The 25,993-nt window shown below is 40.4% G+C and overlaps 1 protein-coding gene and 1 long non-coding RNA gene across 2 annotated transcripts; both read right to left on the bottom strand.

Moving 5' to 3' along the window:
* Positions 1–4,599: 4,599 nt before the first annotated feature.
* On the bottom strand, positions 4,600–24,439 carry LOC117518429. Its single transcript, XR_004562983.1, has 3 exons — positions 24,240–24,439; positions 14,868–14,882; positions 4,600–4,610 (listed from the first exon to the last, which is right to left on the bottom strand). It is a non-coding gene; the product is annotated as an uncharacterized LOC117518429 (long non-coding RNA).
* Positions 6,678–8,342, bottom strand: foxd3 (forkhead box D3). The gene is given in 2 exon segments (XM_034179547.1): positions 6,678–6,786; positions 6,788–8,342. Coding segments are annotated over 2 exon segments (1,197 nt in total). The 5' UTR covers positions 7,958–8,342; the 3' UTR covers positions 6,678–6,759.
* Positions 24,440–25,993: the final 1,554 nt, after the last annotated feature.

Here is a 25,993-nt window from a genome sequence, read left to right as displayed (position 1 = left end):
ATAAAAAGTCAGTGGAGGTCATAAATAACCCCACTCAGTCATATTAGTCACTAAAATAGCTTGGTCGCTTGAGGGTTAAAGTCATTATATCCATATAATTACCTTAATTGCTGAATAGGTGAATTGTTTGTGTGAGGTCATTTAATTTGTGAGTAAATGATTCACTTTGAGTCAAGCCACAGTAATTGCAATGTACTTGTGCAAATATATGAATTTAATATCATTTTATGCATTTGTTCTTTCTGTATCTGATCTGTACCATTTGATGGGAAACATAGGCATGGGGGGTGGGGGGGCTGGAGAGAAACCAAGATAACACTACTCCATGTTAACACCTTGACTAACATTGTGGTTTCTGACTCTGGATTTAACAATTTCAAAGCCACAGTATGAATTTAAAGTTTTATCACATGAGCATGGTCCAACAAGGAAAAAGTAAGCCAAAGGTTGTGATTCCCCTCTGGCCGGTCATTGTTTTTTTTTTTTTTTTTCAGCAAAGGGCATAAGACAATAAACTTATGCCCCCATCTATTTGTCTCATCTGATGTTTAAAATCATAAAAATCTTAACACATTTTCTATTTGAACAACAAGGCCATTTGATGCCTTCATCCAGTTGGGCAAGTGAAGCTCATGAACAGTTCAAAACAACAACAACTTCACTTTTAAATTAAAATAATGACTTCAGATGTGACATTGGACATAACAATGTAAATGTTGATCTGTCACGGTTACATTATAACCAGATTGTGATTGGACTAATAAGAAAATATGACAAAAATGGTTTTACAACACTGGTGGCCCTATCTTGTTGGTGGACGCATAACAAGTGGTGCAAATGCCTTTGAGGTGTGTCCAGCAACACATTTCTATTTACACAGCACTAAATCACAGTGCAAATCAGGGTGCTGTGCACAAAGGGGCTGGATTAAATTTCCGTCTTGTCACAAGTGTGTTATGGGCACAACATAAAATCAATCAATCATAGTCCCACTTATCACTGTCTTTAAGGCAAAACAAACAAACAAACAAAAAACAAAACACCCCCCCTCCCAATAAAAACAAACAACAACAACAACAAAAGGTCCAAGTGCTTGTGGTACTGTGACTGATAGGGCACATTGAGAAGTGAAGGGTTTTCTGATGATGATTGGACATGTGTGGACAGTGTGTGTGCAAGCACACCCAGCATTCAAAAGGGACTCAATGCTGGAAGATGCTGTAACAGTTTGATAATATATATATATATATATATATATATATATATATATATATATATATATATATATATATATATATATATATATCTATATATATCTGCGAATAGTGCATCCTCAAACACATGTTGCATCCACTATGTGTGAAAATAGTATTTGCTGATCACAGTGTATGGCTACACACACACAGGTAGTGTAGCTGTTTCAGCCTTAGAGATGGACCTCACATGCAAATTATTGAACAAATGAAATGGAAGTACTTATAGACTCATCATCTGCAGTACTGTTTATGGTAAGTTATAAACTGTTCAGTCTGTCTTTAACTGGAAAATTGCTGTTGTCTACTTTGTCATGCATGCTGTTGTGTGATTTGGTGGAGATAGTGTAAGTGAGCTTTTTTATGTTAAAGCTTGAGCATGTGATAAGATTCTGTAATATGTTTTTGTATCAAAGCAGGACTTGTTATGCATATTGAAGATGGACTATCCAGGAAAAAGAAAAGCAGCATACAAATAGGGTTGAAACCAGAGTTATTAAAGTTCTGTTTCCCCATTAGCCATTACTTTTATTTCATTGTTAATTTCTGTTTCCACTTCAATTTCATGGTCATATGGTGTGGTATTACCTCGCTTGACTCAGGGTCACCACAGCAGATTCATTGTGGATCTACATGTTTGGCACAAGTTTTATGCAGGATGCCCTTCCTGACACAACTCCACATTACATGGAGAAATGTAGCAGGGGTAGGATTTGAACCAGGACCCTTCCACACTGAAACCAAGCACACTAACCACTTGGCCATCATCCCGGCTTATCAACTGAAAGAAATCCTTGAAATATTTCAGGAAAATGAGTTGGCTTCAAGTTTAGACATTCTCAGGATCAGCAACAGTGGTTAAAACCAAAGAATATATAGGCAAACACAGGATATTGTTTCAAGTTGTACGGTTATTTGAGTAACACAATAATCCCACTCTTTGGATCAAAGTTTGTGATGTTAAATAAGTCAACTTTAGCTGCAGAAAGATTTGAATTTATTGAATAAACTGATAAATATTTACTGCACTTCTCACAAATGAGAAGGTAGATCTGTACGATAAAAAGTTGGGCTTCAAATAAGTAGACCTGGGTTCGATTCCCAGCCATGCTACCTGTAACCCTTGGACAAAATCATCACCCAGCAGCAAATGAGTACCAGCTGGGGCTGGGTAAGTAACCTGTGATGGACTGGAGTCAACATCCGAGCAGAGTCATAGACTCTCCCTGCTTCAGGGGCAGATATAGAAGGAGTGCGTCCGTGTGTGTGCGTGCGTGTGTGTGTGTGTGTGTGTGTGTGTGTGTGTGTGTGCACACATTTTTACACACAGGATAGTGTGACTGTTGTCATGGCTAAATAAAAGCTGTTTAGGACACTAACTCATTAATCTAAGTCTCTGCCACACTCATAAAATAATTCAGTGCATGAACGCAATTCAATTTTGTACATGATTTCCATCTAATAAATATATGTAACCTAAACTCAAATAAATCAAATTACATTGTGTGGATGTACTTTGAGTTGGGGCCATATCTATTTATTGGATGGAAATGATCTTTAAAATTGAACTGAGTTCATCCAACTTAGTCTTTTTTTTTTTTGAGTGTCAAACTATAGAGACAGACTTCAAAATTTAAAGCCCTCCCAAAAGAAGAGAGAAATCCCACATTTGTTGGATTTTTCTCATGATTACATCATCATATAAAATGCTGCACTTTGTTTGTTTTTTTTAAAGATGATAAGATTTTTGCAGATATTCATATATTAGCACTTCCTTCCAGACCACTGAGTTGGCCTCCAGGCAGCTCCTGCGTTAAAATATGTTTGGGTGTTCTTCATAAATATCCTCATCAAAATCCAACTAAATGCCTGAGCATGTAGAAAAACTACACTGCTGTAGCAAAATTTTGGCCTAAAATGGCTTTTTTCAGACATGTGTGACATATGTAAATATTTGACCTTGGCATCTTTTGCCTGATTCGAGCTCACCGTAGAAGGTGTCCTTGGGGATCCAGCTGTCTTCCATGTGGCACACATGCCCGAGCCAGCGCAGTCTGTGTTGTCTGAGCAGCGTGTAGATGGTGGGGAGTCCAGCACGGGCAATAACCTGGGCATTGGGCACTTTGTCATTCCACTTGATGCCAAGGATGCAGCAAAGACATCACATGTGGAAACTGCTCAGCTTCTGCTCTTGCTTGGCATAGGTTGTCCATGATTCACTCCCATACAGGATGGTGCTGACTATGCAGGCATTATACACTGCCATCTTGGTTGGAGTGGTCAGCTTTGGGTTCTCCGAGACGCAAGTGATCAGTCGTCCGAGGGTTGTTGCCGCCTCTCCGATGCATTTGTTGATTTTCGGCATCTAAGGACAGGTTGTCGCTGATGGTGGAGCCAAGGTAGGTGAACTTTTGTACCACTTCAAATACGTAGTTGTCGATGGTGGTGGTCCACATCTTGGCCCTGCATATTGGTCTTCTTCAGGCTGATGGTTAGACTGAAGTCTTTTATTACATTTTTATTACAATGCTTGTTATATTGTATTGTTCTTACCAGCATGCTTATTTTATGTTATTTCATCCCCCCCCACACTTATATTTAGATATTTTATACTTAGTTATTTATATATATATTTGGGCATTCAGTGTGGGCAGCAAAGTAAGAATTTCATTGCACAGGGAAACATGTTTCTTTACTGTGCATATGACAATAAAAGCTTTGAATCTTGAATCTTTGCAGGCCTGGGAGCATCTGTCCATCAGACACTGTAGATATTGTTCAGTGGGAGAGGTGACTGCTGTGTCATTGGCAAAGAACACGTCCCTACTGATGGTCTCACACACCTTGGTTTTAGCTCTGAGTTTTGTGATGTTGTAGAGTCTGCCATCTGACCTCATGTGCATGTATACCTCTTTGGTCGAGTTCCCAAAAGCGTGTTCCATCATCTCCAATTAGAGCAACAAAAACAAGCTGTTTCTCACAGACCTGAAAATAGGACGCATCCCCTCACTGTCCGAGTCGTATTTTTGCACCCAAACTTTAATATCTGTGTTTGACAACATCAGCTTCCTGAGAAGGTGTGACCCCTTTAATGCCATCTTTGCTTTATCAGTTTAACTTAAATTGAAAATTTTTCACATCTGCAAGTAAACATCTGTCATCAAAGTAAAAATAAATAAAAAAAAAGGTATTGGTGTGCAATTCAACATGCTTATTTTTCATTCAAACAGGTGAAACCCAAGTTTTTTAGTCTCCACTCTCCAAACCAAATAAAAGGTTAATTTCACTCTGTGCCAAAAAAGGTGCACATGTGATCAGAGTGTTAACTGATCAAATATTTATCACATTAAAAAAATACTATTTCTCCTGAAAATTGTTGATTGACTGTCACTGGCATCTCCCTCTCCTTGAAGTGCACGTGCAGTCACGATTATGTACCAAAAAACCCAAATTTTAAGCTTACAAAGTTCAAATAATGCAAAGAAAATAATGCGGCTTAATATGGTTGCAAGTGGGTTCGTGCAACTTTGTCAGTTTTCTTAAGCGCCAAAGGTGTTAGTTTACGCCCCCTAGCGGCCTGAATATTATCCTGAGAGGTTGCCACACGTGTGAGTGCACAGAAACAAACTCGGTGCACAAAACCTGGATCAGTAATCGCACCACCTGCAGGAAAAGAAGTGAAAAGCGTTTAACAGCCTCCCGTTACTTTATTTGCTGTCATTTGGATTTAGGAATTCTTTTTTAAAAAAAAACCCAGAGAGACGCGCATAGAGCTCCAAATCACCCACCCCCCACCCCTACACACACGCGCGCGCGCGCACACACACACTAAAACCTCATGGCGCATCTTAAATGCCTGTCTAAGAATAAAAGAGACTGTGTCAATATTAATATTTTATTCACTTCAGAATTTTCAGATCTAAATTTGTAAGGGGTATAAAAAAAAATCAGAAATGTTTCAGACTAATAATTGCAGATTTGCATTAAATCGTTAAAAGCAAATACAAAATCCCACGGTAACAATGCAATAATAATAATAATAATAATAATAATAATAATAATCTCTGAGCCTTGTGTGTCGTTTAGATGGAACTGCGCTCCTTTCTCTTTTCCATGGGTCAGTTAAATATAGCGCCTTTGGGGCCCCTCACACACACACACACACACACACACACACACACACACACACACACACACACACACACACACACACACACACACACACACACACACACACACACACACACACACACACACACACACACACACACACACACACCAGCCCGATCACCATTTGCTGTTTGTGTAAAAGTGATTATCCAGACACAACTGCTAAACTGTTACCTTTATGGTGACCGAGCAGCTGAATGTCCTGTAAAATGATACGAGCATCGATACGGTGGTAAATTAAAAGCTGTCTTGACCTCCAGACGGAGATCATTATAAAGAAAACAACCATAAATATAAGCGTAAAAAAAAAACGGTTAAAATGGCTGAAAACTGAATGAAATTATTTATTAAAATGAATTTATTTTTTATAGTTTTGTTCAATTTATAATTAGAAAATTTATCAGATTTGAAAAGAATAAGGAAAGAAAAGAATAACATCACTGATACCTAGATATAATTTTTTAATTATTATTTGATCTTCATCTGAAATTATATTATTTTATCATTATGCTGTGACGTTTCATTTTTACTTTCAAAAACGCTTTTCGATTATTTTAAAAAAAAAAACCTTTTGTAAACCTTTTGAAATAAAATGTATTCCATAATATAATGTGTGAAATGTCACACGCGCTGAAGAAAATGCAATGTTATAATTGTCGAATATATGAGTTTAAACGTTTCCCCAAGTTAAAATGAAATATAACGTGCGATTTTTTTTTAGAAATTGTATGAACTACTACCATTGTGGAATTTTACTTAATAAAATCTGTAAATAATCAAACAACTTTTAGAGCAAACACAATTATTTCTGCCCATTTTTATAGTCACAATTCAACCTGAGTTTGCAGGTGTTATAAAAATGATTCTCATCCAGTCTGCCTTCAATCATGTAATAATGAAAATTGATTTAATTCTTTCTTCGATTTATTTACAAATCAGTTTACAACACAATATAGCTACATACAATTACATATATTTTTTAATAAACAGAATTTTTTGTCAGAGCATTTTGTGTGTTGTATGAAAAAATGTCGGCAGTCCACTAATAACAATAAAAAAAGAAGAAAAAAAGGTAAAATAATTATCACATATTTTTCCAACAGGAATAAAATAAAAAGACAGGTAAAAGTCAAACAAGTAAAATCAGATTTTTTTTTTACAAATATTTACAAATATTACCTGTACAGAAATATCTCCTTTTTTCCTTTTTTCTTTCATCAGTTTTTACAGCTAGAGTCCTGCAGTGCTGCCTAATGATTTGTGCTGTTTCTTTTCTTCGTCTCTATAGAAAAATGTGTTTTTTCTTTTTTTTTTTTCTTTTTAAATAGTTTGGAAGTCACTGTGAGGGCCATTTGGAGACAGCCCGCCGCCGTGGCTGCGGGTAAAACGTGTCCAGATATAATATTTGACGGCACACTGAGGATGGGGGCGATAGCGGCTGATGTCCGGGTCAGGGAGAGGGACTGCGCGCTCAGCAGGGCCGACTGAACGGTCACCGGAGGCCGCAGGAAAGCCTGCGCGGCGCCCGGCATGGACGAGGACGCGCTGGACACCCCGATAATGTTCTCTATGCTGAACGAGGGCCTGTTGGACGGCTCGGACTTGATCATGGACGCCGTGCTCAGGCTGTTGAGCTGCAGCTGGAGGCTCGGGCTGAGCTGGGAGCCGAACGCTTTTCGGTTCAGCTCCGCCGAGGGCAGGAGCGGGACGCCCGGCGGCAGCATGGTCCCCACAGGGGGGATGTACGGGTACTGCAAAGCGGCTGGATGGGAGTAGGCAGCCGGGTGGATCCCGTAGTGCCGCCCGTAGGGGCCTCCGAGGCTGTACGCCCCGAAGCTTTGCATCATGAGCGCAGTCTGGTCCCTGAGCACGTCCGGCTGGACCCTCTTGAACCTCTTCCTCCTCCGAAGGAAGCTGCCGTTGTCGAACATGTCCTCGGAAGCCGGGTCCAGGGTCCAGTAGTTGCCCTTGCCGGGGTTGCCGGGCTCGCGCGGGATTTTCACGAAGCAGTCGTTGAGGGACAAGTTGTGCCGGATGGAGTTCTGCCACGCGGGGAACTTCTCGCGGTAGTAGGGGAAGCGGTTGCTGATGAACTCGCAGATGCCGCTGAGCGTCAGCTTCTTCTGCGGGCTCTGGAGTATCGCCATAGTGATCAGGGCGATGTAGGAGTACGGCGGCTTCACCAGGCTGTTTTTGGGCTTCTGGATGGCACCGCCCGGCGCCGCGCTCTGCTCGTGACCCTCTCCCTTCCCGGCGTCTCCCTCCCCGGAGCTCTCGCAGCACGGACTCCCGCCGCCGGACCTCATCTCCTCCTCCTTCTCCACTTCGATCTCGTCGTCCAGCTCCTCGTCGCCGCCGTCTCCCCGCAGGTCGTGCAGGATCATGCCTCCCCCCGGGCTGTCGCAGTCGCTATCCACCCTCTCCATGCACTCCTCGTCTCCTTCTCCCACCACGTCGATGTCCACGTCCTCCGCCGTCAGCACAGTTTGGCCGGACATGTCGCTGGCTTTTTCGTTGCCTCCAGACAGGGTCATCTCACGGCTGACTTTCACTTTATGTTTTTAACTGTTATTCTTATTTTATCTTTTAAAGCCAAAACAACAGAGCGGGAGCGTGAGCGGTGATGAGCGGAGAGCAGCGCGGTCAGTGCGCGCACACAAGGACTTCTCGCTTCTGCCAAAGGGATCGAATGTCTCCAAAAATGTTAAAAGCGAAACAGAAAGTTCAACTTCTACAAATATTCTCCTGCAGAAAAAAGGATTTTTAAGTTCTTTGGAGGACTCTTGCAGCGACTTTCTTTTTTTTCTCCTCGGTCCGTATATTTCCTAAAGGAGTGATATTTGGAGAAGCAAGTCGAAATGACACATGCTTTTAAAGAGCTTTAACAGGACTGTCTGATAGATTACTTTTCTCACTATAAGATATACTATCAGCGCAGGACACGTGGTTTGGTGACGACAGACGCGCCTCTGCCCCTCCTCTCCTCGCTCCTCTGCTCTCTGTTAAACCATGCAAACTGGAGTTGTTTCATGGATTTGTCAACAATGGGACATCAGCAATGCTGCTTTCCGCTGATTTCTGTGTTCGTCCGTCATAGACCATTTAGCGGTGGCGGAGGGAGGAGGAGGAGAAGAGGAGGAGGTGGAGGGCGGAGGAGGGGAGAAAATTGGCCTGCGTGATTGAAGAGTCGATGCGCAATTAACGCGGCTGCGTAAAAACCACCCAAAGCCGAAATTTGCTCACTGAAAACAAGGCGCACGACGAAAACGACGACAGTTAAGTTTAAAACGATCCTCATTTAAAAGTTTGTGTCGTGTTGCTTTATTTTAAACGGTGCATGCGGCCGTTGGTTTGTCGTGCGGTGCATGTTAGTGTGCGTAAAAAATTCAAAAGTTTTCCGCTTTAAAGCGCGCTGCGAATGCAAAGCACGAATTCAAAAGTCTGTTTGTTCCCGCAGGATTTAAGGTGTGAAGTCTGCTGGAAGGATAATAAATGCAGCGAATAAAAGAGGCGCTAACGGCCCCGATCATTGCATGTTTTTAACATTTGAAAAAACTAGGAAATGCGGCAGCGGGTGAGCGCAAAGAGAAGCGCGTATTCACAAGCATGAAGGTGAGCGGCGGAGGCTGGAGTCAAGGAAACCACCCGATATGCAGAGCTCCAAAGGCTCCCTGCAGCCGTGAGAAAAAAATAAATCTCTTCCCCTTTTCAGCACAGCATGCCTTATGTTTATTTTGCTATTTTATTCTGCAGAAATTGACAGTAAAATTAACGAATTTTAACAGTGAATATGTAGAGTTGTGCCACAAGAGATGAAAACATGCGATTGATTTTATCGGAATCTTCTTGGCAGGCCAATGAAAAGATTAAGGAAAGTCAATTATTTTGATAAGATTTAATTTAAATAAATGAAAATATACACAAATGAATTACAGATGTTAATGCAAAAGAAAATATAACGACTAAATTAGTTTCGCTCAACTGCCTTGTATCAATTTTTGTAACTAATAATAAAAAAACGGCACAGTACAGTTTAATCTAAAATGTAACATTTATACTCTACATTGCACGAAATTCATATTAGAAATTCTTTTTTTAAAAGCACTAATTTGTTTTGGAATATGCATGTTTTGCTTTTCTGTTTTTGTCATGTGAATTCAAAGCCTTTATAATTGCCTTTATTGGTGCAAAAGGAGCTGATCCGCGCGCCCACGCCTCTCAAAACCGCATTAATCAAACGCTATCATTAATAATGCGTGTGCGGGTCAAAAGAGGGGAAAAGGCGGCTTCCGATTCGACTCGTGTCGTGTTAATCTCTCGGTGACCTGTGAGATCTGAGCTCTATCACTGCGGACTTGCTTAGCAGACGAAATCGGGCTTCTGCATCAATTTGGATTCGCTTGATCCGCACGCAGGGCGCGCGCGGATGGATGCGCAGTTAGCACTGTTTTCGGACAGTGAACAGTTTTCTTTGATATGTTTGTGCAAAGTGAAAGCTGGTCAAAGACTTGCTGGTTTTTCGTTTTTGTCCATTTTTCCTCGCATCAAAGTCCGATGAATTAATTGAATGTTCTGCATATTTACTTGCAAAACCAACACCTCTGGTGCTGAGGAGAGCAGTTTAGAAATGCAAAATAGATTTTATTCATACCCAAAAATTAAAAGAAGGATCTTTTTAAAATGTGGAACACCGCTGATCCCCCTCTCTGGAGACAGGTGCACTAAGCCCTCTTTTTACGCACAGTGTTGTGTGAAAGGCGGCGTAACTGCTATAACCCGAGTGCGGCACCACCGTGAGGGGGTTTCAAACCAACGTCCTTCCTGTGATCTTTTGAAGCCCCATAAATCCGCTTTTACGCGTCCGCAGTTTATTAATGAAATGTACGTTTAAAGCACGCACGCACGGCTTGGCGCGACAAAACCTTTTAGGGTAATAAGCCAACTCGCTCCGGCATGAAACCATTAGGAGGACGCCGGCCGTGCAGCGCAGGTGATGGAGAGCCAGACCACGTGATCGCCGCAAAAACTACCGTCAAGGTCACCGGATAAATAACTGTGATCATAATAACGCGATGCTCTGATGCTTCCTGAGAGGGAATTTTCTTTTCTTGTACCCATCTTTCTTCCTGCAGGGTCAGAGGTCAGGCTCCTTTGCAGAAGCTGAATATAGGGGGACTTTGCTCAAGACACTTCAGCAGAGTGGAATCGGCGTGAACCATGAAATGGCGATGTGTTCCATTTATTCATTTTGTCAGAAAAATAGGTCAAACGATATTTAAATGACGGACAATTCAGTTTATATGAGCCACTGGAGTGACTTCTCTCATGCTCTCTCCCTGAGCCTGGTTCTGCTGGAGGTTTCTTCCTGTTAAAAGGGAGTTTTTCCTTCCCACTGTCGCCAAGTGCTTGCTCACAGGGGGTCGTTTTGACCGTTGGGGTTTTTACGTAATTATTGTATGGCTTTGCCTTACAATATAAAGCGCCTTGGGGCAACTGTTTGTTGTGATTTGGCGCTATATAAATAAAATTGATTGATTGATTGATTGATGCCGCAAATTCGCAATTTTAATATTTTGACAATTAACTCAGAGAAACATTTCGAAATCATACGAATGTGAAATTCTCCCTTTTCTTTTTTAAAAAAAAATAAGACTGAATATGACGAAATATGAGCATGAGAGTGACTGAGTAGTAGGTTGCAAAATAAAACACACACACACACACACACACCACACACACACACCACACACACACACACACACACACACACACACACACACACACACACACACACACACACACACCACACACACACACACACACGTAAATTCTTCTTAAATGAATAACATTCAAATTCAGTTTTTTAAAAATCATTTTCTGAAAAACGACGACTAAATAAATCCATTCTATGATTTAATGACGCATTGTTAAGTAATCGTTTTAAAGGATTGCATAAATGAATTTTATGCAAAGAAAGAAATGTTAAGCAACAACACGAAAAATCCAAAATAATTTACACCTTGTTTAATTGAGAAAAAATATCGGTATGCTGTTTGGGCAGAGAGATTTTGGAGAGAAAATGTGATTGACGGCCAGTACCACGTGGATGATATTGTTCATTAGCAGCTCCACGTGCATACTTGTAGTTTTTTTTTTTTTTTTTTTTTTGGAAAATATTTCCTCCCAGAATGCACTCTGCCACTTTGAGTCAAACAATATGATGAAGCTCATTTTTTATCGCTCATTTCCTGCACGAGTCCCAGACACAACAATGCACGAAGGGCCCAAAAAGCCACGGCGCACGCTGGATGGTCCATCTATCCAACAGGACGCAAGTTTAAGAGATCTGTCTGTTCCGTTGTTTACTGACATTTTGTAAAAAACATGCATCACATCCAGTCATACATAATATATGAATGTCATATTTCACTTATGGATGAATTGTCGATTTCAATCAAATATAAACAATTTGCTACTGATTTTAACAGGAAAACCGTTGCTCGCCATAAATTCTATTATTTCTCCACTTCTTCAAATAAGTGTCGGTTGGCTTTTGTTGAAACTGTGGAAAAAAACGTGTAAAATCATGAATCTTGGCTTTTGACTGCAGATCCAGTAGTTCTTTTTCTTGGTCACGAAGGCATCAAGAATTTTTTGGACGTTGTGTGTTGGTTATTTTGCACGAGTGATTTAATGAGTCAATTAATCGATGGGCTGAAGAATATTTTGTAAATTCTGATATTTAATTAAGAATTGCTTAATCGGCATTTTAAGTTAATGCTTTTTTATTTGCGATATTTTATAGACTAAACAGGTTATCGATTAATGTAAAAAGTAACGCGACAATTTGTCAATAATAAAAACCATGTTGAGTTTTATTTGCACCAATTATGTCAGAAATTCTTTCCAAAGTTCTTAAAAAAACAAGCAGACAACAACAATAACAAATCAAATCATCTGAAGACTAAATTCTGGATTCGTCCAATCTAGTGTATTTTGGTGTAATGATCAAATATAAAGGGATTTTTGGATTGCATCAACGAAATCAAGGCTTTAAAAAGATTAAAATTTCTCTTCCGTCTTTCTCAACAGACACTATGTTGTGAAGTCATTTATCATTTCTTAACGAATATTCGTTTTCGCATTATTTTACAACATTTATAAATGTAAACTAGAGCCAGTAAATTTAAAAATATTATAGTGGTTTACTTGCAAAATTTCGCAGTAAAAATATTTAATTCGCAGCTCGTTTTCATGCAGTTTGATTTATAATAACAGAATATTAAAAATCTGATCAAATCTTACAAATGTTTTATTTAATTATTTTAATTTTTTGTATTAAAATTCGGTTCAACCATCTAATTATCTCCCCTCCCTTTCCACCAGCGCGTCCGTCCGGTGAAACTACGCGGAATTTTGGGAGCTGGTGTCCGGGTGGGAAAGTGACACCTCCATCAAAATGCAGTGGGATTACCATGCCAATGTGCACTTGTTAAGTATGTGCAATGTCACTCAGTTTGTAGTCTTTTAGTAATTTATGAGGCTGCATGTTGCGCATGCGGGTATGAAGAAGGTGTCGTAAACGACGCAAATTGGCCCTGCAGGTATTTGATATAGTTTATCCGCATTAAACCGCTGCAAAGCCTTTAACTGTCGGAGTCAGTGTTTTTTTATTTAATTTTTTTATTTATCTGAAAATAAAAATGAGCAGCCAGCTTTGCTTGTAATCCAGGGACTTAGTCAGAATTTTCTGTAGGTGGGCGCTGTGATCGGAGGGCTCAATTTTTAATCACACACAGGCAAAATGTTTCTTATTGAAATACTAATATTGGTTTTAGTCTGCTTGTTTGACTAAAGCCTGTTTAGCTGTCAGCTGCATGGGATAGTGCTGCTATTTGGGCTGAGCCATGTGCAAACAGGTGGCAGCAAATAATGCCAGCAGGAATTGGTTGGCCCATATATTGCCCCTGTTGTTGCTCAAAATTATTATTAAATAATTATTATTGCCTTAAAATTCAAACTGACTCATATGCACATTGACACATCACATCAGTCTCTACCCTCATGCAGTTTTCAAACTGGATGAAAAGCCACATGTGCTGCCAGTCTAGGATGTAATAATGATGGGTCCTTCTCGACAAAGTGGTTATAAGAAATTTAAATTGTCATACACTTATATCATAAAAAGTGCTGAATAGATGCCAATGAAATTTTGTTATGGGTTGGAGATGGGATCAAGAAAAAGGTTATTAATTCTTGAGGTGGATCAGGTTATGGATCCAAGATCACTTTTGGCATGACAAATGAACAGAGTGCTTGAAAGTGGCTTGTTAGGGTTGGGTCAGTGTAGCTCAGTGGGTAGACCTCAGTTCGATTGCTATCCGTTTGTGTCCTTATGAACAATACACTTCATCTGCATTTTCCCAGTCCACCTACCTGGTGAAATGGGTTGGGGAAGTAACCTATGATGGACTAGCATCCTTTCCAGGGGTCATTGTAGCATCTCATTCACTTCACGCTATGGAATCCAAGGATAAGCACCAGCACCAATAGGCCTCAGCATATAGGATTTACTTCTATAGGGGTTGGTGGAGGTACAGAATATTTATATCTACAATCTTTAGCTTCGGTAGCACAGTGCCTTAGCGGTTAGTACTGTTGCCTCACAGTGAGAGGGTCTTGGGTTCACTTCCAACCCTCTGCTTTCTGTGTGGAATTTACACGTTATTCCCTTGCTCCGTCTCACTTCCAAAGACGTGCAGGTTAGTTGAACTGGTGACTCCAAACTGACCGTAGGGGTGAGTATGAGTGCATCGATATGTGGCCCTGCAGTAGACTGGTAGCTTGTCCAGAGTGTACCCTGCCTCTTACCTAATGACCAGTAGGACAGGCTCTGGTCCCCTGGTTCCGATTCAGATTTCAGAAAATGGATAGATGGCTATTTAGCTTCTTCGTGCAGACAAACCTGCCCCAAAGCCTTTTTCCTTTGCAGATGCATTTCCTGATTGTAAAATGCAAAGGATTAATTTCATTTACAGTTGTTGCTATCTTGGATTTCAATTTGCAATATGTGGTGAACTATTGCATCTCATCCCTTATTATCACCTAATATAAGTAATAGAATTTTGTTGTATTTCACCCATTGAGAGTGTAGTTTGGTGCCTGTGCATTCAACAAGAAAATGTTCACGTGTGTGAAAAAAAGCACAAGTAAAAAAGCAAATTATCTACACTGTATGAATCATATTTGTGCTCAGATTGAGATTCCTGCCTGCCATTCCTAATGTTTGCATGTGAGACTCCATTTCTTGTAATTCAAAGGGAACTCTCATTCGGTGTGACCCCTGAACTCAATATCCTCTTGCCTATTGATGCATACATACATGTAACATCACAGTAAATTACCTTCTATATCCCGCCTGTCCTGCCCATAATGTCCCCTCACACAATCTGTCAACTTCTCCACAGAAACACTTTACCTCTTCTCGAACCCAACTGAACTGCAGAAGATGATGTTGATGATGAGGTGCAAAGCTTGGAAAGATGATGTTTTGATTTTACGATTCATTGAAATGAATATTTATTTAAAAATATATATCTGTGTTGCAGTCAAAGAGGCTATTTTTACTCTGAATTATGGGTCTATAATAAAACTAACTACAAACTACTACAATCACTTAAATTAATGATGCATTTTCTTTTGCATTATACCTTATCACCCTTTGGCAAAATACTTTTTTTCTGTATAAAATAGAGTCTTTGTTGGTATTCCAGTGGGGAAGCACCTGTTCTAATCAAACTGGTTGTGCTGTCTGGAAATTACGAATATTATCTTTACAGTGTCAGTTTATTTGAGGTTAAGGGGCCTTAACATAACCAATGTTTCAAATCATGTGTTACATAGTTACTGTATAATTTTGGCCCACCTTTGCTGGAAACAACTAAATTCACTTATATATGAAAATAGTAACAACTAGGTTGAAATTATTATTTTTAAGAATGGACAGAAACTGGACTGATTTTCTTTATTCTAATCCAATTACATTTTTTTTTCCGAGAATCCGATTGGTTAATCATGTGAGATTTCAGACCATAAAATATCACCTAAACGGTGGCAAAATATTAAAACTGTTTCACATTTAATGTATTAGTCCGCGCCCTGACTGCGCGCGCTGCTACGCAGATGTAAATAATTGCGCTGACACTTGAGGGCGACAGAAACTACTGCAGTGAGGATGATGCTGAACTGCGTGGATTTATGGATTTAAATGGATTGATTGATGGATTTACCGTGGATTTAACTCAATGCAGCTGACAAGATTGAAAAATCTGTAGGTCTGCTCACAGAATTTCCAGTTTGACATTAAGATGCTGCTGCAACGGTAAGCTTTGACGAACCGACCACACCCTTTCACAATGATTCGCTGATCAAATTATTTACAGAAAAATAAAGCGTACAAACGTTGGAATTGGATTAGAATGGGAATAACGCCCTTGTGTCTGATGATTTGCAGACATTAATGCTGGATTTTACCATCGCAAATTGAATTTACCAGTGTAAGGGGGTTGTTCCCTAATTTCCCAACTTCAAATTTAATTCAATTTCAGTTAGATAAGCCTTTCTCAATGAGTGGTCCATAGTCTACTGGTGGTCCATCAGCAACACCTAGTGGTCCACTAGTATATTGATAAAATATCATACTTTAAATTAATATAATTTTTTAACTTCAAAGCATTTTTCAAATTTAAAAACAACTCCAAAGTTATAGATAGTAATATACTGTTGTAACATAGTGTTGGAGTGGCAAATAGACCTATTGTTTTGGATATTTTGGTGAGTTAGGGGTCAGTGAGAATTTCTTTTATTGTTTAAGTTGTCCTTTATCTGAAAAACTTTGAGAAACACTGAGTTCAATTAATGGCCCGGTCACATGAAACACTGTGTTTTCTGAACGAAGTAAAAAAGTCATAAAACCACAAATCATCGGGAAAAAGTGGAGGAATGAGTTGCATCACCGAAAAGCCTGTGAGTGCAGAGAGCATAAAAGACCTAAACAAAACCGAAACTAACAAAAGAAAAACGAAGCGAACGGCGACCTTGATGCTGTGATCATTTCTGCAGCAAGTCTGTGCTCTCCACAGCCACCTGTGCCTAAGTCTGTTTTTTTTTCCCTGTTTCACACTTTAAATTCAGTTAGCTTCTCAGTTATACATGCAGTTAATTTTATACTGTGTTAGCTTCAGAATCAGCTGATTTAGCTATAGGCTTATAGCTAATTTTAAAGTCAGCCTGGCCGGCTTTATCCCACTTGATATTTGCTCCCGTTTGCTTTTTTGTTACAGCTTTCATTTAGTTTTAGATTCAGTTAGCTTTTAAACGTCACTTTAGCTGGCTTTACATTCTCCTTCAATTAGCTTTTATATGCAGTAGTTTGATATTATGTTTTCTTTACAACCAGTTTTAGATCCAATTAGCATTTTATTGGCATATATATATATATATATATATATATATATATATATATATATATATATATATATATATATATATATATATATATATATGGTCTAGTCTATGGTCACCTTAGACTAGACCCAACACCGTAACCACTATGGTCTAGTGGTTAAGGTGTTGGGCTTGAGTCCAGAAGATTATGGGTTCAAATCCCCGCCTGACTGGAAAATCACTAGGGGCCCTTGGGCAAGGCCTTTAATCCCTATTGCTCCCGGTGTGTAGTGAGCGCCTTGTATGGAAGCATCCTGACATTGGGCATAATTGTAAAGCGCTCTGATGCAGATGGAAAAGCGCTATATAAATGCAATCAATCAATCAATCAATTTTTTTATATAGCGCCAAATCACAACAAACAGTTGCCCCAAGGCGCTTTATATTGTAAGGCAAGGCCATACAATAATTATGTAAAACCCCAACGGTCAAAACGACCCCCTGTGAGCAAGCACTTGGCTACAGTGGGAAGGAAAAACTCCCTTTTAACAGGAAGAAACCTCCAGCAGAACCAGGCTCAGGGAGGGGCAGTCTTCTGCTGGGACTGGTTGGGGCTGAGGGAGAGAACCAGGAAAAAAAACATGCTGTGGAGGGGAGCAGAGATCGATCACTAATGATTAAATGCAGAGTGGTGCATACAGAGCAAAAAGAGAAAGAAACAGTGCATCATGGGAACCCCCCAGCAGTCTACGTCTATAGCAGCATAACAGGGATGGTTCAGGGTCACCTGATCCAGCCCTAACTATAAGCTTTAGCAAAAAGGAAAGTTTTAAGCCTAATCTTAAAAGTAGAGAGGGTGTGTCTCCCTGATCTGAATTGGGAGCTGGTTCCACAGGAGAGGAGCCTGAAAGCTGAAGGCTCTGCCTCCCATTCTACTCTTACAAACCCTAGGAACTACAAGTAAGCCTGCAGTCTGAGAGCGAAGCGCTCTATTGGGGTGATATGGTACTACGAGGTCCCTAAGATAAGATGGGACCTGATTATATAAGATGGGACCTGAATGCAGTCCATTTACCATTTATATATATATATATATATATAATATATATATATATATATATATATATATATTACCATATATATATATCGCAGGGGTGGTGGCCAAGTGGTTAATGTGCTTGGTTTCAGTGCAGAAGGTTCCGGGTTCAAATCCCACCCCTGCCACATTTCTCCATGTACTGTGGAGTTGCGTCAGGAAGGGCATCCGGCGTAAAACCTGTGCCAATTCAACATGCAGATCCACCTTGGATTTGCTGTGGCGACCCCAAGTGCAAGGGAGTACAAGGGAGCAGCCGAAGGGACTTACTTACCACTGCACTGCCATCGCTGGCCTGTAAAAGGTGTGGAAAAAAAATGCCTGAAATCAACAAGGAGATGGATGTAATTATAAAACCCATGCACCAAAAAACACTGCATTTTATTGAATCCCTCTTGTCAAGTGGACAATACAAGTATGAATGCATCTGTTCCTCTGTAGTTGACCCATGGTCACAGACATAAGTCATGAAATGACATGAATGGAGCAGTGTACTCTTATCATGTCCACATCCACTGAACCTGGAATGTCCAGCCTGCCCCGTGCATGTGTCCGAACAGTGGACGGTGCATCGCAGGACAGACACCGCGTCATGTGGAACAGAGCTCACGTGGGTGACGTGACAGTCAGATCGCATGCTGCGTGTTATGATTTGACGGTCCATAACACCTGGGGCAGCCTGTCAATGTGCGCGCTGTGCGCGATCTCCTGCACATCGCAAAAGCGCTATATGTTTTTATGTATTTCCATGTGAGGACAGCAAGCACACACATGTGCGTGTTCGTCAAAACATGGTATGTGTTCTGCAGCTGTGATGTCCAGGACCAGAGATATCAACAACTGCTGCTGTTGGCAGCCAGCCACGCCCTCTGTCCGTTCAGCGCACAGACCAAGTTGTTACTCAAATGAGAGGCGCCTCGCCTGTGGGGGAGGGGGGCGCACCAACCACACGCACACCATGTGTTTGGCGGGGGGTGTAGGGGGGAGAGCGTGAAACACGCACGTGTTGTGGGGGGAGCTGACACCCTGGCATGCCACATGTTTACTTGGCAACTTCACAGTTGTGGGGGCACTTAGATAAATTTCACCGCCAGCTAAAAAGTGATCGTCTGCTGACTGTTTTTGTGCTAACAGCGTGAATGGCCATGCATTTTCTAAGTGCCAAGCAAGCGGTGTTAGAATTTGGCAGACACCTGCCGCGAGAGGGATCGAATGGGCTATCAAAGGGTACACTCTGTCTTTCAGCCGCTGGTGTGTGCAAATAGTTGAAGCAACAGGTGTACGAGGTGTTACAGGCAGCTCCGATTTGTAGCAACAGCTGTACGTGGAGTTAGAAGCAGTTCCGATTTTACACAAATTGCATACGTTTTCTACTTCGTGCACAATTTGACCACATTCGTACTATTCTTCTCTAAGAGTCAAGACAGAAGTCAGACTACCAGAGCAAGAATTTTAGCTGAGGAAGCTTCTGCGATTTGAAGCGGAACATCCTCGCGTCAAGCAACCCAGTCCAGTCGAAGATGCAAGCTTCTCTGCTATGTGTGAGGGGGCCCTTAGATTTAGTTGGTTTTATGTTCAGTTAATTGTATTGATAGTTTTCTTTTAGCATTATATTCATGTCACGGGCAACATGGTGAAGCAGTTCACGGTCTCGTGGCACATGTGGGTTTGGTTCCACTAAAGTTTATTTCCTTACTTGTGTGGACTTTGCAGCCCAGTCTCACACTTTTTCTTTGTGCCCCCTCATGAAAATCGGACGCTTTTCGTGACACTTTTTTTTAAAATTGCTACTTGTAATCGTCCCCCTTCTCCTAACTCTAACCATACTGCAAGTGTCTCCCTTCCCCTTCCCCCAACTCTAACCTTAACCCCCCCAGACCCCACTGTCACCCTGCATTTAGTGCCCCTGTCACAAAATGAATTTGTGCTCCATAAAGAAAAGCGCCCCATTTTTATGATAATATCATGAACCCATAGATTAATCGACTTTTCGTAATGCTATCATGAACTGCTATGAGACTGGGTTGGTTGATGCCACCATCAGTGACAGGATTTGTACTTTGGTCACTCTTGTAAACATACTTGTAATTTCAATTTTACCAACATAATAAAAGTGATAAAAAATGATATTCAGCAGAGTAGCTATTCATGATTAGTTTGATTCCAGTTTAAATGTTACATACTCAATTAAATATGTCTGAATAGTGCAATTAACAGCTAAAAAACTTACATCTACACTCTGCCAGGAGTCCAAAGTCAGCATCAATATTTTACATTCCCTAAAAGAATCTTCTTTAAAGATGCAATCATTGCCTCCTATTCATTATCCATGTGTATGTCTTCTAGGTATGGCCTTTGTCATATAGTAATAATTCTCCCCTCCACAGTCCCACATTACTCTGCTGCACCATACTTTTACAAATGCCTCGGGGCTATAAATACTAATGAAATCTCTTTGCTTAATTTAATTTTGCTGGTACACTTGCAGTTATGGCTGAACTTTCCCACGAGAGAGGCTGATTGAACACTTTCAAGTCCTTATGGAAGCGGAAAACATTCCAAAGAGCCGGGGAGATCATTTCCATAATTACCCCGATTGGCAGCCTAATGACCTTCTGTGACAAAAAAGATCTCTTGTTAATTCCATTTCTGTCTCTGACATTCAAGAGATTCCTATCTTACATGTTTGAGGGTTCACAAGATAACAAGTGTACATTTTTTCCTCCCCCCCTTCCAGTTTCCAGCTCAGAAAAAAGTAGCCCATTCAGTCAGGCACTGCAGCGATGTGGCTCTGCTCTGAAAAGACTGCATGTGCCTGCGCGGCTCGTCCGCCCTGCCCCAAAGTTGGATAATTTATGAGCCTGGGGGAGATTATAAAGACAGATCTTTCAGGCAATCAATTCTCATGTTGCGTTTTGAATGGTGGGATAGAAATGAAGTGCAGAATAATTAAAAAGATCACAAATCCCACCTCACATGTAATAATGAGTGGCTCCTCCAAAGGCTCTGCCACATTGCCAAAGGAAGTGTCTCTTTGATTCGGGCCCTGTCTCACGTGCTGCCACACAATGGGAGTTATTTTTTTTTAATACTACCACTGCACAGTGACACAGAATTGCAAATCCCACCTTGTGACTGGTTGAGGACTGTGCGCTTGTCCACAAGGCAGATCATAAGCAGATGCTGTTGTCGGAAGAAATGAGGAGGGTCTTGTTGCTTGGACGATGAAGGCGGCTGTTTGGAATATGTTTGACAGTGGCCACAATGCTCAGAGTGTTAGGAGATGGTGTGCTAAAATAAAATCCATTGCTTCTCTGCATATGAATTGGTGTCAAAATGTACCCTTAGCCTGCCGCGTGGAGAACTGTGAGCTATTGTGCTCTTATGAATCTAAAGCCTTTTTCCTACCTCTGAATTTATTACAGGCTTAAATGTGAGATGTGCATATGATATTAGATTTCCTCACACAAATTGAATGAATGAATGAATTTGTTCAGCACACACAGGTCCAAAAAAAACTTACAACGAAAGAGAAAAAGAAAATAGTCCAACAATGCACCCATGTGCCCGAAAGGGTGTAGGCAGAAGCAAACGCTTGTAAACGCCTACCCCTTTAACCAAAAATAAAAATTATACATATGTATATAAAATTATACATATACCCATCATAACTAATACAAAGTATACGTTGATCCATGAATTTGCATTTAAAAAAAAAAACACGAACATGCAAGCAGCAGTGCAGAAAATAGAATAAATCAAAATGAAAATCAAATCAGAATAAAAAACAAAATCAATAAACCTAATTTAACATGTCATTGCAAGTAATCAAATAATTTTTATAGAGCCTTTTAAAACCAACCAAACAACCGAGTGATTTTACATTGTCTGGGCAATTATTCCAAATATTTACACCTTTAACAGAAATATGACTTTCTACAGTAGTTTGAATCTTTGATTTCTGAAATAATAATCACATAAATTATAAGGGGAGTCCCTCATTCTAAACAGGTCCTGGACGTGTTGTGGCAGAAGTCCATTTTTCACTTTGAACATAATTTGTATTATGATGTAATCAATCAAGTCCCAAAATTTCAAAATATGCAAATGGACAAACAAAGGATTAGTTGGCTCACGATAAGGTTTCTTACTATTAATTCTTAAAGCTTTCTTTTGAAGGAAAAATATAGGATTTGTGTTAGATTTGTAAATTTGGAGTTCTTTCAGTTGTCCCATTATCCTTTAAACTCGACCAGCAGATTTAAAATGCTTTACATCAAGGTAATCCACCCATTTTCTATACCTGCTTACTGCAGTTAAGGGTCATGGGGGAGCTGGAGCTGGAGTCTATCTCAGCAGTGACAGGGCGTGAGGAGGGGTACAACCTGGACAGCGCACCAGTTTAATGCAGGGCCACATATAGACAAACACATTCATACCCGCATGCACACCTACGTTCAATTTAAAGATTCCAATTCACCAGACCTGCATGTCATTGGATGTGGGAGGAAGCCGGAGCACACGGAAGGAACCCATGCAAACATGGGGAGAACATGCAAACTCCACACAAAAAGGCCCCAGGTGGGAACCGAACCCACAACCTTCTTGCTGTGAGGCAACAGTGCTAACTACTAATCCACCATGCTACCCTACATCAAGGTAATATTAATCAAAATAAATGACAGTAACACTATTAAAGTCAAATGCCTTTAACAGAGGAGGATTGAACGTACATTGGAGGATAAGGTGACAAACTTGCAGGACCTACAAACATAGGCTGCAAATCTAGGGTCTCCAGTTAAGAAACCAGCAAATCTTTGGGCTCCCCCAGTTGAGAAAGCTACAGGTCCTGTACATATATACCTGTAAACCCACTCCTAGCAGTTACAGTGCCAAACTGAAAGTACATACAGCTATTGTAGCTGAGAAAGTAGCAACGCCTGTGAATTCAGACTCGAATTATCAATTTTTTCTTCTTTCCGGTTTCAGAAACTAGGAAAGATGTACAAACAGGCTTAAAACATAACTCTTCCAGGTGAGAAACCAGCAGGGCCTCAGGTTCCTACAGTAACAAACCAGCAAAACCCACCAACTTGTTGGGCCAGATGTTCCACCTGGCACAAAACACTGCCCAGCAGAGCAAAAGTGCAGTTGTTAGATTCCAGCTAATGCAGTTTTCATGCTTACATATGTTCTTCAAAGTGCACTTGCACTCATCTGTGTACACATGTGCATCTTGGTCTTAAAATAAGGTGTGGTCTACTTACTATCACGAGGCAGCAGAAAACATTTACATCATGGATCACTAAAAACCTGGTCTAAAGTTCAGCGCAGAGTATTTATAGTATTTATTTGTTCGGAGTTGGGAAGGATAACTTTGAAATAGTAGGTACTGAATACAAAATACAACTGGAATATTTTGATTACTTGTCATTATTTGAATACTTCTGGATTACTCCAAAATAACTGCTGAAAATGATGCACTTCATATTAAAAATGGGCACAACCACAAATATTTGTTTAAAACATCATATAAGTTAAATACTTGTTTAGCATGAAGTGCATTCAGAAGTATTCAAATTACAAGTAATCCAAAGTATTCCAATTACATTTTATTTTGTATTCAGAAACTGATTACATTTAAAAGTAAAAATGTAAAATGTTCCCTCAGGACTCACAGCGGCAGGTTCATGATGTGCCTAAACTCTGCATGTACACACAATAAAATAGAACAGAAAATAACAGGAATGCAAAAATGCACTTCTTTTACTAATTCACTGCTTCACCTCAGGGAGCTTTGGTGAATACTATCTGTTTGTGTGCTTTGAAGTGTTGCAGATCCATTAATTTACCACAAAACATCTCACCCTTGAATGTAGTTACTGGTGACACACTCTTTGATTTAATTCATGCTATGCCCAAATACACCAAAGACTGATTTACTAAGTACAGTGCATCCAGAAAGTATTCACAGCACTTTACTTTTTCCATATTTTGTCATGTTGCAGCCTTATTCCAAAATGGATGAAATTCATTTTTCCTCAGAATTCTACACACAACACCCCATAATGACAATGTGAAAAAAGTTTTTATTTTTTTATTTTTGTAAATTTATTAAAAGAAAACTAAGGTGTCACATCTAGTACATAAGTATTCACAGCCTTTTCCATGAAGCTCAAAATTGAGCTCAGGTGCATCCTTTTTCCACTGATCATCCTTGAGATGTTTCTACAGCTTAATTGGAGTCCACCTGGGGTAAATTCAGTTGATTGGACATGAGGTCCCACAGTTTACAGTGCATGTCAGAGCACAAACCAAGCAAGAAATCAAAGGAATCATCTGCAGACCTACGAGACAGCATTGTCTTGATGCACAAATCTGGGGGAGGGTACAGAAATATTTCTGCTGCTTTGAAGGTCCCAATGACCACAGTGGCCTCCATCATCTGTAAATGGAAGAAGGTTGGATCCACCAGGACTCTTCCTGGAGTACAGAAAAACAATCACCTCTGCAGCAATCCACAAATCAGCAAGTTGCCCATCTAAATTGAGTGATCATGGGAGAAGGGCTTTAGTCAGGGAGGTGACCAAGAACCCGATGATCAAGGACAACCATCTCTGCAGCAATCGACCAATCAAGCCTGTATGGTAGAGTGGCCAGACAGAAGCCACTGCTTAGTATAAGGCACATGGCAGCCCACCTGGAGTTTTTCCAAAAGGCACCTGAAGGACTCTCAGACCATGAGAAACAAAATTATCTGGTCTGATGAGACAAAGATTGAACTCTTTGGCATGAATGCCCAGATGTCATGTTTGGAGGAAACCAGGCATCATCCCTACAGTGAAGCATGGTGTTGGCAACATCATGATATGGTGATGTTTTTCAGAGGCAGGAACTGGGAAACTAGCCAGGATTCAGGGAAATATGAATGCAGCAATGTACAGAGACATCCTGGATGAAAACCTGCACTACAGTGCTCTTGACCTCAGACTGGGGCGACGATTCATCTTTGAGCAGGACAAAGACCCTAAGCACACAGCCAAGATATCAAAGGAGTGGCTTCAGGACAACTCTGTGAATGCCCTTGAGTGGCTCAGCCAGAGCTCAGACCTTAATCTCATTGAAGATCTCTGGAGAGATCTGAAAATGCTGTGCACCGATGCTCCCCATCCAACCTGATGGAGCTTGAGAGGTGCTGCAAAGAGGAATGGACAAAACTGCCCAAAGATAGGTGCACCAAGCTTGTGGCATCACATTCAAGAAGACTTGAGGCTGTAATTGCTGCCAAAGGTGCATCAACAAAGTATGAAGCAAAGGGTGTAAATACTTATGTACGTGTGATTTCTTAGTTTTTATTTTTAATAAATTTGCAAAAATTAAAAAAAAAAAATTCATGTTGTTGTTACGGGGTGTTGTGAGTAGAATTTTGAGGGAGAAAATGAATTTCATCCATTTTGGAATAAGGTTGTAACATAACAAAATGTGGAAAAAGTGAAGCGCGGTGAATACTTTCCAAATGCACCGTACAACCTCTTTGCACCCTTATTTTTGATAACCCTTTATTTTTTTTTTCAACTCTCTGGCTTGCCTTCATGATATCCAAATGTAATTTGATAACACTATAATTCAATTTCACCATCTACAGGTTGTCCATGGGCATGCATGGCTCAGCCACTTCTCAGATTTACTGGACCTATGCTGCAAAGGAAATCACTGACACCCAGTTGCTTTCATAAAAATGCTTTTTAACAGGGCATCCAGGCTAAATGAACTCCTTCCTGGAACCCTCTTTCTGTTGTCCGGTGTGCCAGTAACCAGGTGAAAAGCAGAATGATATTCAGTGTGAACACACTGTCAGGTATCATTACACGTCTCCACTCAACTGAAAACACTGCAATAAAATACCACCATGTGTTTCCAAGGAAGCCAAACTGGCTCATATCTTTTTAAATCTGATTCTGTCATCATACTGAAGGCAAGGATGTCCAGTTTAGCAGAGGTGGGATGAAGTCACCATCAAGTCACTTTC

This window comes from Thalassophryne amazonica, chromosome 10, assembly GCF_902500255.1.
Source record: "Thalassophryne amazonica chromosome 10, fThaAma1.1, whole genome shotgun sequence".
In the NCBI taxonomy this organism is placed as follows: Eukaryota; Metazoa; Chordata; class Actinopteri; order Batrachoidiformes; family Batrachoididae; genus Thalassophryne; species Thalassophryne amazonica.
The sequence above is the reverse complement of the archived record's forward strand: the minus strand, read 5'-3'. Positions and strand labels throughout refer to the sequence as shown.